The sequence below is a fragment of the Microtus oregoni genome, unplaced genomic scaffold (genome assembly GCF_018167655.1).
Source record: "Microtus oregoni isolate MIOR12 unplaced genomic scaffold, Mior012 000004F_ref0000308, whole genome shotgun sequence".
NCBI lineage: Eukaryota > Metazoa > Chordata > Mammalia > Rodentia > Cricetidae > Microtus > Microtus oregoni.
The window spans coordinates 27,856,698-27,874,563 of record NW_024543063.1 but is presented as its reverse complement, the minus strand read 5'-3'; the positions used below and the strand labels follow the sequence as shown (position 1 = coordinate 27,874,563).

Below are 17,866 nucleotides of genomic sequence, written 5' to 3'. Positions count from 1 at the left end.
ACACTGTTGTGAGCACCAAGGCTGCTACCACCCATCCCAGGGAACTGAACTTCTAAAACGGAACGACCTTCACGTGAGGCTCACTTCCAAGGAGAAAATGAGTGGATCACTGTTTCTGCTTGTCATAGTCAGAAAACTCAACGATCAAAAAGATGAAAATGCTTGCTGGTTTGGACTTCTCTGGACATGTGAGATAAATCGACCGACAACATATTTATACGTATTTGCTGACTGATACTATGTGATCTATGTATGATGGGGTCTGTGTTGGGCATGAAACACAGTTTATGTTTTTCTCCCAAATATTATTCTTTGTTGTTAGATAATATTTTGTCATCCACATTCCATTCTTTTTTATGAAAACTCCTCACATTTCTTCCATTTTTCCTGTTGGCAGACATTTTCAACTCATACTATAAACTGTACCTGAGCAAGTATCTTTGCAAGATATCTTTATTTATGTCAGATGACCTTTATTCCTTTCTCTTTTCCTTCCTTCTTTCTTTCTTTCTTGTTTGAGACAGAGTTTCTTTGTGTATCCTTGACTCTCCTGGAACTAGTTCTGTAGACCAGGCTGGCCTCAAACTCACAGAGATCCTCCTGCTCCTGCCTCCCAAGTGCTGGGATTAAAGGCTAGCAACACCCCTACTAAGCCAGATTATTTCTTCATTCAGAATTTTTCAAGAAGATATGATAGTTAACTTACTTATGGATTTAGTTTAATATTTCTGTGTAAATGTGTAGGTCTATGTATACATATGTACACATGCATGCGGGTGTCCATGAAAACTAGAAGAGGGCATTGGATCCTCTGGAGCTGGAGCGACAGGCAACTGTGAGCTGCTAGGTGTGGGTGCTGGGAGCCAAGCTCCGGTCCTCTGGAAGAGCAGAAAGAGCCTTTGACCACAGGGTCGTCTCTGCAGGCCTGTGATAGTTAACTCTAATGGTCAACTGGACACAACATAGAATCACTGGGGCAGAGTCTCAGTAAGGGACTGGCCACACTGAGTCGGCCTGTGGGCCTGTCTGCGAAAGGTTGTCTTGGGTGTCTTAATTAAACAGGCAGTATCATTCCTTGTTTTGGGGCCTTGGACTGTATGAGTAAGAGATCAAGCTGAGCACAAGCATGCATTCATTTCTCTCTGCTCTTGACTGTTGATATGATGTAATGTTTCCACCTTGACTTCCCCACAATGAATTATGAGCTAGAGTAAGAATGTTCACTGGGATGGGAAGAAAAATACCACACCCAAAGGGATGAGGGGTCACCTGTTATTTAGACGAGGTGGGGCTCGTAGACAGTGGGCACCGTTGTATGTCATATTTTGTCTCTTTGCCACCTTCACACCAGGGCTCTGTCACAGGTGGAAAAAAAGTTTCCTTGTCCGTGGTCCTGGAGTCATTTAGGATGGCTGGTGTGACCGAGCTGGCTCAGTCACTAAATGGGTTTGGCCCTTTCCTTGACTTACTAACCTAAGCACAGAGTCACAGAGGGGAACCATGATCTAAGGCTGGAAAGAATCCAGCTGGGCTATCAGGGACCATGTGCAGAGTCGGGTGACCATTTCTTTCCAACCAGCTGGATTTTCACTCTGCAGTTCATAGGAACTACGAAGACCATTGTGGGTTTCTGAGGACCGTCCTGTGTGTGTTTCAGACACCCCCCACTGCAGCTATCTCTAGACATGCTCTGCAGGGCCCCTCTCAAATCCCGCTTCTACTTTCTGTAACCATGCGCTCTTCTGTTCTAAGATGGTTATTCGGTGGTTGGAGCACGGTTCTCGCTTTAGAGTTGACAGTTCACAGGTGACTCTGGAAGATGGCTCTGTCTTCAGAGGGACAACATCTATGCCATACCTCAGAAGCCAGCCCTTCTGAGACTCCATACTTCTGAGAGCCCCCAGAGTCCTCGTGGAGGGTTCCAAACAGGCCCTCACTTGGGGAACGGGGTGCAGCATTAGCACCATCTTTCTGCTCCCGGATAGCTTCCTCTTGCTTTAGTGGAGGCTAATTCTAGTTGGGTCCCCTTGATTCGCCCTTGGAAGCCAACACCAGTGGAGGGGTGGGCCCTGGGTGACCAGGGATCGGATGGAGGTCACTGGTCTACAGTCTGCACAGAGGCGGCAGCCAAGGAATCTGAGTAAGGCCAGCTGTGGTCAATGAGTCACCCAGACACCGACACCGACAGCAGCTATTTCTGAACTAAGGGCATCGTATCTCCCTCTTCACCTTGAGGGGGTCTTTGTCTTCCAACACTTACCAGAGATCAAGGCAGGAAGAAGCTGAGGGCGAAGCAGAAAGACGTCCTCCTGTGTGCTTTCCCCAGCCATGCATCATGCAGGGACGAAAGTTCAAAAGACGGGAGCAGATGATTCCAGAAATTTCTAGAATTTGGAGTTCTAAGAATACCCTCCCTCTCTCCTTCCCTCCCTCCCTTCCTCCCTCCCTCCTTCCCTTCCTCCTTCCCTCCCTCTTTCCCGCCTCACTTCTATCTTCCTCTTCCTTCTCTCTTTCTCTCCCTTTCCCCTTCTTTCTTCCTTCCCCCTTTCTCTACCCCTCTCTCCTTTACTCTCCTTCCTTCTGTTTCCACAGCATACCTACTATAGAAGCCACAGGCTGTATTAGATGTGGGATAGGACAGAAAATGGCCTCCCCATGCTGTGTCTAGCAGGAGAGGAGGAAAACAATGCCTATGGGTGTTGTAAGCATGCTCCGTCCATGTCTCCTTTTAACGGGTTTTCTTAAAGATGAGAGCTAAGCTCAGAACCGAGGTCTGTGCCCAGGGGTCCAGATGATAAGAGCAGTCTTCTGAAAAGATGCACATAGCAGGAAGGCACCTGTGGAAGATCGTGTTTTCCTTCCTCTATGAGGGAAGGATATTTTATATCTCCAGGACGTGCTGTATATGAGATAGTGTGTCAATCTCTGTACAGACAGTTTTTATGATAGCCACCAGACTGATTTCTCGCAGGACCCAGGGAAGGGAGTCCTGTCTCCCCAGGGGCCAATCCCAGGAAACACAGACTTTTTGTTCCCAGACATTGTTCATAGGTGCTGAGAATTGACTCCAGAGCGTGCTTTCCCTACACAACCTCAAGCCAGTCTCGAACTTATGATCAACACTTCACCCTCCTACGTAGCAGGGAGTTACAGATCTGTGCTGCCAGGACCAGCTTCCAGAGAGCTCCCTCTGTTGGATTCGCATGTACCTGGCTCTGCCCTCCAGAAGGTCGCCACCTGGTGCCAACCCTAAGCACACAGAATGGGGCCGCAACAAAGATTCACAAAGCAAATAGGTACCCTGCTCCAGCCTCCCTCTGCTTGTGTTCAGTATGGCCCCAGCTCTAGGCTTCAGCTAGACACTAGGATGAAGTATTGTCTCTTCACCATGGGTGGCTGTGGTTGGTTTGGAGGATGGAGGGATATAGCTGGCATCCAGCAACCACATCTCTACATACCTTCGTCCTGGAGAAAGATGAGTCAGTTTGTTGCTCCTGAGAAAAGAAAAGAACATAGGGTAGTGGGGAGGGGCACCAAGTGCTCCCTCTGGTGTCTCAGATTTCCTTAACCTTGGACCAGATGTAAGGGACATTCACACTCTCACCCCTGAAGGAAAGGACTGCCCGGTGCGGACCTGAGTTTCTTAGCCAGAGTCAAGCCCTCTTCCCTACTGGACAGACCAATGAGGCTCAACTCTGAACGCTTCCGAGCACTGCACTCTGGTTCTTCTGCTTCCTGGAGCCTCTCTAAGTGATTCTTTTTAAGTACTGGTAACCACAAAAATAATTTGTTATTCTTAACTATTTAATTCTGTGAAGGACAGTGTTGATGTTTCACAGTGAATTAATTGAAGTAGTCTGCCTGCCTTCCCACTCCTGAAAACCCTCCTGCATTTAAAATTTTTAAATTTTCAGCAAACTAAATAAAAGGCTTCGTGGGGCCTTCTACAGATAATAAGTAGACAACAATAAAGACAAGCTCACAACGGGGAGATGGCTCGGTGGGTAGAGCATTTGCTGTGCAAACGTGAGTGCCCGAGTCCCCAGCACTCACATGTAACTGCACATGTACCTCGAATGGCTGTAGTCCCAGTGCCCCTATGGGGAGGTGGGAGGCAGAGTTGGGGGAACACTGGGGAGCTCTCTTCCAGCTCACCTGATGTGCAGAGCCAAAAAACAACGAGACATTGCCACAAGCCAAGGTGGAATGTGAGGGCTAACACTGGAGATTGTCCTCTGATTTCCACTGCACAAACACTATCACATGTGTGCCAGTGTACACGCACACACACACACACACACACACATGCACAATACGCTACATATGCACATAAAACAAAATAAGTAAAGATAAATTAATTAATCATAATCAGATAAAGAATGACCATCTTATACTAGGACATTCCCATGAGGTAAAGATAATGCTTTAAGTAATGTAGCATATTATGTGAGTACATATATATATATATATATGTGTGTGTGTGTGTGTGTGTGTGTGTGTGTCTCTATCTATGTACCTCATTTACATGCATATGGTAAAAAAATGTATTTTTCCCCAATTTTTAATATAATATGTGGCTCACAGATGGTCCAAACTCCTCCTTTTTAGTGTATAATTGTTTTCTGTATGTGGGCATTGAACCTAGAGACTTAAGATATGCTGGGCAAGTACTCTATCACTGAGGGATGTCCACAGCCCTATATTCGTTTCATTTGGGGACAATGTATCACTAAGTTGCCCGGATTGGCCTTGAAGTCACTCTGTACTTCAGGCAATGATGTGTTAAGTGTAAAATGCATTTCTGATTATGTAAAAACAAAAACTGTGAGACAGCTTCCTGCAATCAGAGTCTTCTGTCACTGGGTGTGGGGTAAAGGGTAGCATTCGGAGGTCTGCGGAGCCTTCAATAATTCTTACCTAAAGGGGTTATTCCATACACCCTAAATTTTAGTAGGGGCTGGGAGATTATTGTGTTGAGAGTTCTAGAAACCATCTCTCAGCTCTGCTACCATCTTACAATCCAAATCTAGTGGACACACCAGGAGGTAAAAGCCAGAGTTCCTGCTAGGACTGCCCGGCGTGGAATGCTTGCCTGGCATGCACAAAAGCCCTGTTCTTATCCTCAGCACTAGAAAGGCTGAGCTCATCTTCAAAGAAGAAGAAATACAGTTGAGGATATGCAGATGGCTCATTCTATAAAGTACTTGTCTTGAGAGCCTAAAGACCAGAGTTCAGTCCCCAGAACCCATATCTTAAAAGCTGGAGGTGGCAACTTGCGTTTTCATCCTTGGGGACCAGCTTAGCCTACTTGTCCAGTTTCAGGCCAGTGAGAGACCCCACCTTAAACAAAGAAAAACAGGATGTGGTCCTTGGGGGGCAATAGCTGAGTTTTCTACTCTCTCTCCATTATGCACACCCATGCAAAAACCTGTGATATAAGAACAAACACGGGGCGGGGGGGTGGGTAGAGCCTGGTGATCAAGTCTGATCTTCTCATTTCAAGAGTAAATCTAGACCAGAGGGACAGAAATGGTGGCTCGGGGTGGCCGCTTCCTGTTGGCAAGGCTGCAGCTCAACCAAGTGTGTGGCTCCCTTTAAGACATTTCCCCTTGCTTTGATAGTTGTTCAGGAAGCCTAAGTCTCACTTCAGCCCTGCAGTTCCCACAGGGGAACTGCAGGTACGTGCATATGACTGAATTCCATCAAGACTAGGCCTGTGGCTCTCAGAACTGCAGCTTTGTCCTGAAAATCTCCCAATAGGTCACTCAGGCTGCAATGGCATGAGGACACTCCTGAGCTGAGGCCAGGTAAGGACATGGCTTGGCCCTTGCTCCACACCGTTCTTCTTGATGTATACCATTGCTGTGCAACCTAGGACAATTAATTTGACCCCTGAGCTTGTATCTGAAGAAGGAAATGGCTCTGTACCATCACCTGTAAGTAGTCTTTGGTGGAACAAGTTCCCCAGAAGTGTAGAGTGCAGAGGCTGCCACTGGAGGGCTCTGCAGGGACCTGGGACTCTCCCTGCAGGGATGAGAGAGGGACCTTGAGGAGCCCAGCCAGGGTGTCGACTCTTCGGCTGTGTTTATCACAGCTGTTCAGGAGGGTACTTCTAGGAGCTGCCTCCTCTGGAGATCTGGCCATATGCAGGTCCTGCACCTACTCTCCTCTTGTATCAGAACACCGATTACTGTTGTGGAAATTATAAGGATGTCATGCAATGCAATATCAATTCTGAGACAGGCTCAGAAACTCTGGTAATCAATAATAAGAAAATCCACCTTGAATCAGATTCCAGATAGAGTTGAGGTTTGGGCACGAGTGAACGAGAGTGCGTAAGACAGAACAGAGCCCTTGGAGTGTAGGGGCTGCAGGAGCTCCGCGAGTCCCCCAGCAAGGAGGTCGGCAGGGCAACCTTGATGATACCCCGTGAGGGTTTGATCAGAGCTAAGAAACACCGTTCAGGACTCAGTGGCCACTCCCGGATGCTTCTTACTGCTTTTAACAGGCACCCATAACCAGGCAATTTTAGTCTTCAGGGGTGGACACAGTGAAGCCACCGTAGCAGTGCCTAGAAATTTCTACTTGTTTTCCGGACGTTTGGCCTCTCAAACCTTGTTTTTCACATTTTTATTTATTTATTTATTTATTTTTATTTATGTATCTATATATTGCCGGGCTGTATATGCACCGTGTACGTGCAGGTGGGGGTGGAGGCCAGAAGAGGGCGTCAGGTACCCTGAAACTGGAGTTACAGGAGGTTGTGAGCCAAGTCCTATGAGTGCTGGGGTGGGGGTGGGGAACAAACCCTAATCCTCCGCAATAGCAAGTGCTCTTAGCAGCTAAACCTTTCCTCTAGCCTCAAGCCTCCGCTTTCTTCTATGGACTTAATATTTTCTTCCCTGAATAGAGCTATCCTCGAGGCCAGAGTAAATAATCTCCTAGCCCTCCAGAAAGGAACTCAAGGTGTGGGGAGACTCTAAGCCACCTTCACTCTCTGTAAAACAATCCAGGTCCCCTCCGACATGGCTCAGGCAGAGTCAGCCACCTGCATCACTAAACTGGTGCGACACGGGCTTAGTAAAGTAGCCGAGGGTCTCGCTCGGATTCGCTGGCCTGGTGAAAGGGCTCGTGAAGAAGGAGGAGGAGGCCTGAGGCCGCAGTCAGGACACTGGGAGCGACCGTGGGCTGCAGGGCCGGGCGTCCCGGGGCAGGGGCGGAGCAGGTGAGCCGGCCCGGTGGGCGTGGGGAGTGCACTTGTACGTGACGTTGGAGTTTGCAGCAAGCTGGGAGTAGGAGGCTGTGCGCGCGTGTGTGGAGTGCTGCGCGGCCAGGAGGATGTGCGCGGCGGAGCGGCCACCGCAGTGAATCGCGGCGACAAGAGCGGGCTGCAGCCCGGGGGACCCGGAGGCGAGGGCCAGCAGGAGGCCGCGGGCCTGAAGAGGCACGCCGCCCGGCCCCAGGATGTAGGCGATCGGCGGCTGCGTTCCTGCTGGCGGCCGGCTCACCATGAAGAAGCACTCGGCCCGGGTGGCCCCGCTCAGCGCCTGCAACAGTCCGGTCCTGACCCTCACCAAAGTGGAAGGTAACGCGCGGCCGCGTGGCGTGGGGGTAGCCGGGCCTGACGAATTTGTCTCTGATCCGGAGGGACACCTGGCTGTTAGAGGGGCGGGGGTGGCAGCTCCGGGACGCTGTCCGCAGTGCAGCGCGTCGCCGCTGGTGGGGACCTGGAGGCTTCAGCTGTCTGGAGCTCTTGCCGGCTTGTCATGCTCTTTGCACCCGGGGCTAAGACTGCGTGGTGTACCTGGTGGCTCTGCTCCCCTAGGTGCCTTTTCTGACTGTCCCCAAGCTTGCGCCCTCAGGGCAGAAGGGAGGCAAGTGCTAACCAGTGAGCTCTCCTCTGTCTCTCTCTCTTGTCTCTCTGTCTCTCTGTCTCTCTCTCTCTCTCTCTCTCTCTCTCTCTGTCTGTCTCCTCTCTCTCTCACACACACACACAAACACACACGAGTGGGTGGCTTGGGTAAGGGGCATCCCTCTAACACCCCACCCTGTAGCGTGAAGCCCAGAGGTGAAGCCCACGGCTACTGGAAGCTAGAGGAGACCCAGACCTGTCTGGAGGGTTGCAGATGGGCAGAGTGGCAGATGAGGGGAATCCCCGCACCAGCCTGTAAACATGTTCTTATTCAGGCCTGATAGGGATGAGAGGGGCTCCGAGAGGCCCCCAGAAAGCTCCTGCACTGCCTGTCTTTTCTTCAGCACCAAACCGCCCCCAGTCGGGGGATGTGAGAGAGAGGGGGCCACGGAGGAGGGTTCCGAGTTACTCAGACACAGCTGTCATTTTGGTGGCCTGAAAGAGGACCTTGCTTTCCAACAGAAAGGGTCCTTCTTAGCTTTCAACTCCTCCCCCGGGAGGCAGCTGCAGAAGGAGGAACTCTGTCTAACCAATCTGGCCAGGAGGAGGAAGGAGCACCCCTCTCTGGTCCAAGAGCCTTCATCCAAGTCTTCGCTGACCGTTTGGCATGTCTTCAGAGACTCTGGTTTATGTGCACACCTGAGTTAGACCCTCTACAAGGTTCTGTATCCACCTGTTTGCTCCTTCTTGGAATAAGTCTGAGGACCCGTAGAGGCCAGGCAGAGGCTGGTGGGTGTGTGTTCCCACTTCACAGCGTATCCACCCTGTTACCTGGAGATGAGGACCATGAGGCCCAGAAGGGAGGCAGACTGGTCCAAGACCTACAGCTGCTACATGGTGATATAAGGAGGGGGATCCCTGAGCTGTGGGACCCCAAAGTCATCCTGTTTTCAGACTGACGGTTTGCAGTGACTTGCAGGTCCCTGTTTCTCTTTGCTTTTTTTTCCCCCTCTCTCTCTATGACTGTCCCCTCCCTCAACATCCTAATCTCAAGAAAGGCTTGGTATTGGTTATCTGTGCCAGAAATTATCAGAACTTCTTTTCCTGGGGCTGGTAGAGTTCTGGGCTCCTCCCAATCCCTGTGAATGAAGAGAGGGTCCATAGCTGGAGTAGCCACTCAGGAACTCCTCTCCCCAGAAGTCAAACACTTCCACCTGCTAGAACGGCAGGTTGATTTCCCCATGCGGCAACAGGCAACTCTGCAGCACCTTAGTCAGCTTCAGGGAAGGCAGCCCTGAGCTCTGTGTCAGTGATGAGGCTGTCTGAGCTGAGTGTGGTGGCCTCAGAAGTGCTTTGAAATGACACAGCAGACGTGAGTGGGGGGGGGGGGAAGGAGGTTGCCTTGGGGAATGAAACTGAGAACCGTCTCCCATTACCTTGGTAAAGACAAGTCTTTCCTTCACCCTGTGGTGGCACCCACTTTATCATGGCCGCCTCTACATGCAGGATGGTGGCTCATTGCAAAGTTGTGGTGTGGAGACCGGGGCGATGGAAGATGACCCTGCCCCCTGTATAGTGTGGCTGGTATATTGCATGGACCCCGAGCCTCGATTTCTCTGACTGTAAAGCCTGAGGAAGGAAATGTGATAAAGGCGAACGGCAATGCCTAGACTTGTCCATCACACACAGTAACACGGTAGATGCTTTGTGTGTGAGTGTGCATGTGTGTGTGTGAGTGTGCATGTGTGTGTGTATATGCATGTGTGGGTGTGAGTGTGCATGTGTGTGTGTATATGCATGTGTATGTCTGTGTATATGCATGTGTGTGTGAGTGTGCATGTGTGTGTATATGCATGTGTGGGTGTGAGTGTGCATGTGTGTATATGCATGTGTGTGTGTATATGCATGTGTATGTCTGTGTATATGCATGTGTGTGAGTGTGCATGTGTGTATATGCATGTGTGTGTATATGCATGTGTATGTCTGTGTATATGCATGTGTGTGAGTGTGCATGTGTGTATATGCATGTGTGTGTCTGTGTATATGCATGTGTGTGTCTGTGTATATGCATGTGTGTGTGAGTGTGCATGTGTGTGTATATGCATGTGTGTGTATATGCATGTGTGTGTGTATATGCATGTGTGTGTCTGTGTATATGCATGTGTGTGTGTGTATGCATGTGTGTGTGAGTGTGCATGTGTGTATATGCATGTGTGTGTCTGTGTATATGCATGTGTATGTCTGTGTATATGCATGTGTGTGTAGGGGGTGTTAATCATCTAGCCGCAGGCCATCTATCTTGTTCCACAAACATCTTGCCTCTGTACATGTATAAGAGAAATCTAAGGTCAGGGCCAGACAGACCTACTCCTATGTCTGGGCTCACATAGCTTACTGTTTCCTGACCTGGCTTTCTTCCTTGGTATTTTTGTCCAGCTTGGTTTGAGGTCTGTTTTTTCTAAACCATATGCATACTGTGGGTATCTTTTGGAACCTCTGAATCACTTTCTTCTGCCTTGAACACACAGGACAAGGTGGTCCCCATCTTAGAGGCTACGGGGAGGGAATGCAGCAGGAAAGGAATATTTATTAGCTTGTGGAGTGTGTCATCTGAGGGACGGCAAGAAGGCACCAGCATGTGGTGCCTATAAAACCAAAATAGAAAATGCGATGCTTGGTTGAACTCAAAGGCAGAAAGATGGACAAAGTGACTTCGCTGGTCAACAAATGCTTCATCTTTCTGTACCTTGTGTCCTGCGTCTGCTGAGCAAGTCCCTGAAAATGAAAAAGAAAATGAACCATGTTAGCTTCGTTGTCTTGAAAGAGATATATGAGTAGATAAATTATCAGATAAAAGGTAATATATATATGTATACATACACACACACACACACACACACACACACACACACACATATATATATATATATATATATATATATATATCCTGGCAAAGAAGTAAGAACAAAATGCCACACACACAAAAAAAAAAAATCTGAAAACTGAGCATCTATAGAGGTGTTCCTGAGAAGGAAGCCTTCTACAGAGGAGATCTTTCTGGAAGGGAGAGCCTCTCGGGGGCAGGCTTCTAAGATCAGGCTTCCCTGAAAAGTCCTGAAGAGAAAGCCTGGCTGAGAGGAATCTTTCCTGATGAGATGTTCTTCTGAGGAGGAAGAAGGAGGAGGCTGAGGAGGAGGCGGCTTTCTCTGAGGAGGAAGCCTTCTCTGAGGAGAAGGCACAGAGGAGAGGCCTTTCTGACAGGAGGACATTTTGAGAAAATCCTCTTAGGAGGCCTTTCTGATGAGCTCTTCTGAGGAGGAGGTGGCTTCTCTAAGGGGAAGGCATGAGGAGGTAGCCATTTTTAAAAAGACCCTCTAAGGAGGCCTTTCCTCTCTGGATATCTTTTTGAAGAGGCTTCTGTCTTGAGCTGAGGCTTTTTCTGAGGAGGAAGAATTCTTGAGGAGAACAGACTTCTGAATCGATGTTTCTGAAAGGAAGCTTTCTGGGGAACAGACCTTCCGAGTGGAGGCCTTTTTGAAGATGTAGCCTTCCTGGGGAGGAAGTTCTGTGAGGTAGAGGTTTTACCACAGCGGCCAGGGGATGTGAGGAAAATCTGTTAGACACGGAGGGCAGAAGAAGTACTTCGGGCAAAGGAAACGGTGTGTGTTGGCCCTGAAGAAGGAAGAGAGGTGAAGCTGGCCCTCTGGTGGGGGGTAGGATAGAGGCTTGAAAAATGGCTTCTGGCCACACATCTCCAGCAATGTCTCTTGTTTCCATACTCCGTTCCTGGCTTTCCTGTCAGGAGACAAAGCTGAGTATTGATCAATAGCATGTCTCTAGTAAAGCAGCAATTACTACTATCATCTGTATTCACAATCAGCTAATTCATGGTCAATAAAATCACATTCAATGAGAATTGATAGTGGAGAACAATGCAATGAAGTCCCCTAGGAGTCCGACTGTCAGCACCGTGGAAACAAGAGAGACCGTGATGGAGAATGGACAGGGTTTAGTGCTCAGCCCTTACACGGCAGAGTGACTCACGCTTTCCGGAATAATTTCTTTTGTATAAAACTGAAGTGATGTTTCCTTTAAAAAATGACAATAACAGTTTATGTTGTGCGATGAGACTTTTGATTTAGTTTTGAGATTTTTACTGTTAACTGTTTGCTTTTAGTTTTTCTGTCTTGTTGATTGTGGCTTTTAGTGTGAATTGTTTCATGGGATGGGGCAGGATGTTAGTATGGGCTTGCGTGTGTGTGTGTGTGTGTGTGTGTGTGCGCGCGCGCGCGCGCGTTTGCGTGTGCATGCTAGGGCTTGAACACACACGTGTATGTTGAAGGCAGGTTAACCTTAAGCATATTTCCTTAGGTACTGTGCCATCTACCTTGCTTTTGTTGTTGTTGTCTTATTGTGTTGTGTTTTTGTGCACCTTATTTTCGAGTCAGAGTCTCTTAATTTCCTGAATCTCACTGATTTAGCTAAACTAACTGGCGGGGCCAGCGAGCCCCAGGGATTTTCCCCAGCAGTGAGATTACAAATGAACGCCACTGTGTCCAGATTTATTGCTTATCTTTAACATGGGTTCTGGAAGATTAAACTCAGGTCCTGACAAACACTTTACTAACTGAGCTATCTCCCAGCCTGGTGGGTCTTTTTGTTTGTTTGTTTGTTTTGTTTGGGTTTGAGATGAGCTCCTTCTATGTAGCCCAGGCTAGCCTGGAACTCATGATCTTCCTGTCTCGGCTTTCCTCAATGCTGAGACTACAGATCTCCACGGCTATCCTGTACTAAGAATGATAGATGAAGACCGCCTGATTACAGATGGCAGCCTTAGAAGCTTGTTCTTTAGCCCAGTTCCTCCTTTAGAGGCTGAGCACTGCTGAACCATTTTACAGACAAGGAGCCTGAGGCTCCCAGGACCCTTCATGTGAGGTCATGCAGTTAGAAAGCCAGTGGGCTTGGATCCAGATGCCAAAGACTTTCAAACATCTGGGTTTCTTTTGAGAAGCAATACTTACATGAGCCTAAGTGAATGTGTACTCCCCTGAGGCGCCTACTGCGGTTGACTCAATGGTCGGGATCCCCAGCCAGGCTTCCAGGATTGGCAGCCACTGGTGATGACACTCTTGCTGCCTCTGCCCCAGGGCTGAGAGGCCTCCTCAGCTGCCCCAGAGCAGGTCTGGCTAACTGAACCAGCCTGTGGCCTTTGGGCCCTGTGCACTAGAGCAGAACATCATGGCTGCAGGAGTATGCTGTGGAGGACAGCTCACACCACAGCAGACAGAAGCAGAGACTAGGTCAGGATGTGTAAGAAATAACAAGACCCCCAAAGATCGCCACCACCTGCTTTTTCTACCTATCCCTCACCCCCCAGAGTTTCCAGAAGCTTTTAAAATGGCGTCACCAGCTGGGGGTTAAGCTTTCAAAACCTGGACTTGTGGAGTTATTTCAGATTCATGTCATAATACAGGGAAAGCCTCATGCTAAAATGCTCAACACCAATACCTCTGTAGGTCCAATGCTTCTGAGTCAGTGTGAGAGGATTCTTGGCAAAAGCTCTCTGAACCCAAAGAGCAGCATCTAGTTAGCTAGTCCTAGGCTAGAAATAAGGACATGTATATGCTAATCCAATCTATTATCTAGTGTATGCAAGAATTTCCATGTCAGGTGGTAGTTGAATAGAGTCCCTGTTGATGGGTTTACACTGAGTAAGAGTGCTCACTATGTAAGCCTGTAAACATGAATTCAAATCCCCAGTACCCATGTAAAAATTCTTGAATGTCTGTTTGCATGCATGTACCCCCAGAGTTATGTGGAGTGTTGGCAAGAGGATCACGTGAACTTGCATGCTGTTCACCTGTCTCAAGGGAATAAGGTAGAGAGTGACAGAGCCAGATATCCAGAATCTTCCTCGACCTCTGTGTCCACACCTGCACAAACACATGAGCATTTACCACCACACATATACCATGTGATAGATAGATAGATAGATAGATAGATAGATAGATAGATAGATGATAGATAGATAGATAGATAGATAGATAATGGATAGATAGATAGAGAATAAATTGATGATAGATGACTAGATAGATAAATAGATAAGCAAATAAATATTATCCATTGATATCTCTTGATTGTCCATGGAAGAATTATAGAACAAATGGTACATTCCAGCAAAGAGTAAACTCATATCTGCCTGAGACTCACATGGCCCACAGTTCTCTCTTGCCACCGTGCCCTCTTCTTTGGGAAATGACATAAGCCAACAAGACCATTTAGTGCAAAGCCCATATGTGGCCTCCAAATCCTCCTTGGGGGCCGTCTTCTCATCAGGCTTAGGACAGTAGGTGCACACGCATTCACTTGCCTGGCCTGGGACTGTGATTGGGGCGGTGTGCACAAGACATGGCCTTTGTCCATGGCTGCCACAGGTGGTAGGGAATAAGACAGAGTTGCTGGCAGAGGGAGCTCCATAGATCGGGAGAAAGGGCACTCGGTGGCCACAGCTTAAGTTTACTAAAGGTTTGGAGAGGAAGCAGAGAGGTGAAGGCAGACTCTGGGTAACCTGGTCACTGGACTCCACGGGGAGAGAGTATTGAAGCAGGCAAGAAGAGGAGTCAGGGATGAGGAGAAGGAGAGTTTGGAAAAATAAGACAGACGAGCATAGCAGAGATGCTCAGCCTGGATCCTGAACCTGCTTCATCAGCCACAGTGAGTAAGTAGTCCTTAACAGAGAACCAGGGCAGACTAAAGACCGCCAAGTAGATCAAGTGAAGTAAGCTAGTTGATTCTTTTACATGTGTGTGTGTGTCTGTGTGTGTGTCTGTGTGTGTGTCTGTGTGTCTCTCTGTATGTGTGTGTCTGTGTGTCTCTCTGTATGTGTGTTTCTCTCTGTGTGTGTTTATGTGTGTGTGTCTATTTCTCTGTGTGTGTGTATGTGTGTGTGTGTGATTGAAGCTACAATGGAAAAACTTTGAGGATACCTGCTGGATGGGCTGAAGAGATGACTTACTTGGTAAAATGGTCATCACCCAAGCATGAGAAACTGAATTTGATTCCCAGAAACTATATAAAAAGCTGGGTATGGAGTCATGTACCTACTTTCCCAGAGCCAGGGAGGTGGGAACTCCCTAACTGACCCCTGGGGTTCACTGGCCATCAAGTCATAGTAAATATGTGATCTCCAGGTTCAGTGGAAAACTTATCTCAAATTAATAATGATGATAATAATAATAACAACAACAACAGCAAGCTATTGAAGAAAACACCTGACATTGACCTCTGGCCTCTACACGTACCATGCACACACATGCATGCACATCTCCTACACATGCATGCACACACAATCAGAAGAGAATGCCTGCTAGAGAGAAGTTACTGGAGATGCGGCACTGACTGTAGAGGTCCAAGCATGAGTTGCTTGGCTTAGATTCGGTGGTGACATTGCCTCCTGTTTGCTGTGAGTCTGGACATGGGCTGCCTCATCCAGTGTTCCTAGCATCCCTGTGCAGAGGTCTTCATGTGGCTCCTGGCATGAGTGTGAGGGACAGCGTGTGGTGCACATTGAGTAGGTAGGTAACACACTGAGACTGTCACCAGGAGCATCCACATCCTAACCACTGTAACTTGCCCCTCCCCCATGCGCACAGCAGGATGAGGACAGGACAGAGGACCCATCAACAAATCAAGGTGCCAGAACTGAGCAGAGAGCTAAGAATGGAGCTTGTGCCAAAGAGGCCTGGAAGACTGAATGTCTCAGGGGATGGAGATGCTGCTAGCAGTCACAGCAGAGAGAGGAAGGGGCACCCCTACACCCCTCTTTGATAGCAAGGTAGGGGTAGAATTTAAACTACTCTGAGGTCTCAGTAGTGCATGCAGGGGCAGGTGGAGGGAGACAGGTGACAAAGCCAGAAAGAAAACCAGGTCATTGGCAACGAATGGGCAAATGCAGAGTTCTGATGGCCTCCTGTGTCTGAAATGCTGGTGGGAGACAGAGAGGTCTAAACCGGTGCTTCAGAGGACGCCATGACGTGGTGCCATGAAGACCACAAAGGAAGTGGGTGAGAGGGTGAGTAGCCTGGCTTGGGATGGAAGAGCAATTGCCAGCTGGGCAGTGTAAGGGCCTTAGCATGAGCAGTTGGGAGCTGTAGTATCTCGAAGGGAAACATATGGCTGATTCTTTAATAGGCCCCCAGGGCGAGGTGCCTGGCCTGGAGGAGGAAGAGGGTCACAGGAGGGAAAAACAGGTAGAGAGGAAGCAGGGCTGCGAGCCCTGTCCTGCAAGGGAGCGGGGAAGAGATGAAGAGATGGTGGGCAAAGAGGCAGTGCAATGCGGAGGCGGGAGATCTCAAGACCTGCGCGGGGTACTTTGATCTTTGCGATGTAGGAAGTGGAGTTTTCGTCTGCCACAGATGATGGATGCAGACGAAAGCCTGAAGAGGTGGGAACGGGTTCAGAATAGCTCTGCAGAGGGAGCCAAGAGAGGGATTTAATTCTTAAAAGCCTTTTTGGCGAGTGAGGCTTTCCCACTGGTTAAGACATCGTGTTCCTTGGGGGAAGGGTCTAGAAGGAGGAACACAGGGTGAGGTGTCAGGATACCAATCTTCCTCTCCTCCCCCGCCAAAGTCGCTAATTAATATATCAGACGTGACACTTTGGCCTCTGGGCACCCACTGTCTCTCTCCCCAGATCAGATCTTCCCTCAGCCTCTCTCTGAGCAGGAATATTCCATGAATCCAGCAAGTGGCTGACTCATTAAGAGATTGGCGTATCTGATTGAAGCCTTTTGCCAACATAACCAGAGTCAAAGAGTAGCACTCTGGGTGACCCAGACAGGGACAGACTGGGACAAACGGCGACTGAGGTGCGTGGGCGTGAGCAAGCAGGTGCCTGTGTCTGCTTGCCGACGTGCAGTGGGGGCAGTTTTGATCAGTAAGGCCCACAGCACAACTCCAGCTTGTTCCGTGGCTTTAACATCAGGGAGCTGAGAGATGAGACTCTAGATGACAAGGTAGTGCAAAAATAAAAACAAAACAAAACAAAAAAGGACCATAAACAATCCCAAAGAGAGGCTGAAGCCAGACAGACATCAGGGAGAGATATTGTAGCTACCAGAATGATAGATTGTGTGTGTTTGTGGTATGTGTGGTGTGTGTGGTATGTGTGTGGTGTGTGTGTGTGATGTGTGTATGTGTGTGGTGTGTGTATGTGTGTGTATATGTATATACGTATATGTGTATGTGGTGTGTGTATGTGTGTGTGGTATGTGTGTATGTGTGTGTATGTGTATATGTGTGTGGTGTGTGTGATGTGTGTGTATGTGTATACCTGTGTGTGGTGTGTGTGATGTGTGTGTATGTGTATACCTGTGTGTGTAGTGTCTGTGTATGTGTGTGTATGTGTGTGGTGTGTGTGGTGTGTATGTGTGTGTATGTGTGTGGGGTGTGTGTGTGTGTGTGTGTGTGTGTGTGAAAACCTCCAGGCTCTAGGCAAACTGTGCTATGCCACTCCCAAGGTGTACCAGGCCCATCCTGTGGAGGAGAGTGAACCTGGGAGGTCATGTTCAACACTCGAAGGCCAACCCCACTTCACCCCTCACCAGCAAGTTCGCTCTTGTCTTGTCGATGCCACTGTTTCTCACTGGGAACTGGCAGGAAGTTTAGGAAACCAGCATTTTCAGTTCGAGATAAAAAGCTCAGTGGCCTGTGCCTTCAGCTGTAAGTTTACTCTATTCTTTTATCTTTTCCATCTGGTATTCCAGCCAACCAAAAGTAGAGGGCTAGGGGTGTCTGCCTGGCATGGTGCCCACACTGTCATGTGGAGCACAGTTGGCCAGGTGTTCCTTTCTGAAGGGTCCGAAGACTGCTTCCTGGAGGGGCAGTCCTGCATATAATCTGCCCACTGTTAACCCGCATTTGTCCTAAGAGTCCCAACAGCCTGGAGTCTAAGGTTCTAGACTCCCCGACTTTAATCAGAGGAGTTGCTCATTTTCTGGGTGCATGTGAAGGTCAG

At 48.7% G+C, this 17,866-nt stretch overlaps 1 protein-coding gene across 4 annotated transcripts in view; it reads left to right on the top strand.

Moving 5' to 3' along the window:
- Nucleotides 1-17,866, top strand: part of Slc35f3 (solute carrier family 35 member F3) — a 225,422-nt gene that overhangs the window by 130,402 nt on the left and 77,154 nt on the right. Inside the window, exon 1 of one of the 4 annotated variants that reach the window (XM_041650718.1) lies at nucleotides 7,292-7,585. The exons of the other annotated variants lie outside the window; for them this stretch is intronic. Within the exon in view, the coding sequence (XP_041506652.1) occupies nucleotides 7,510-7,585 (76 nt within the window). The 5' untranslated portion in view covers nucleotides 7,292-7,509. Of the gene's footprint in view, nucleotides 1-7,291; nucleotides 7,586-17,866 lie in introns of those variants that run through there. 4 annotated transcript variants of the gene reach the window in all.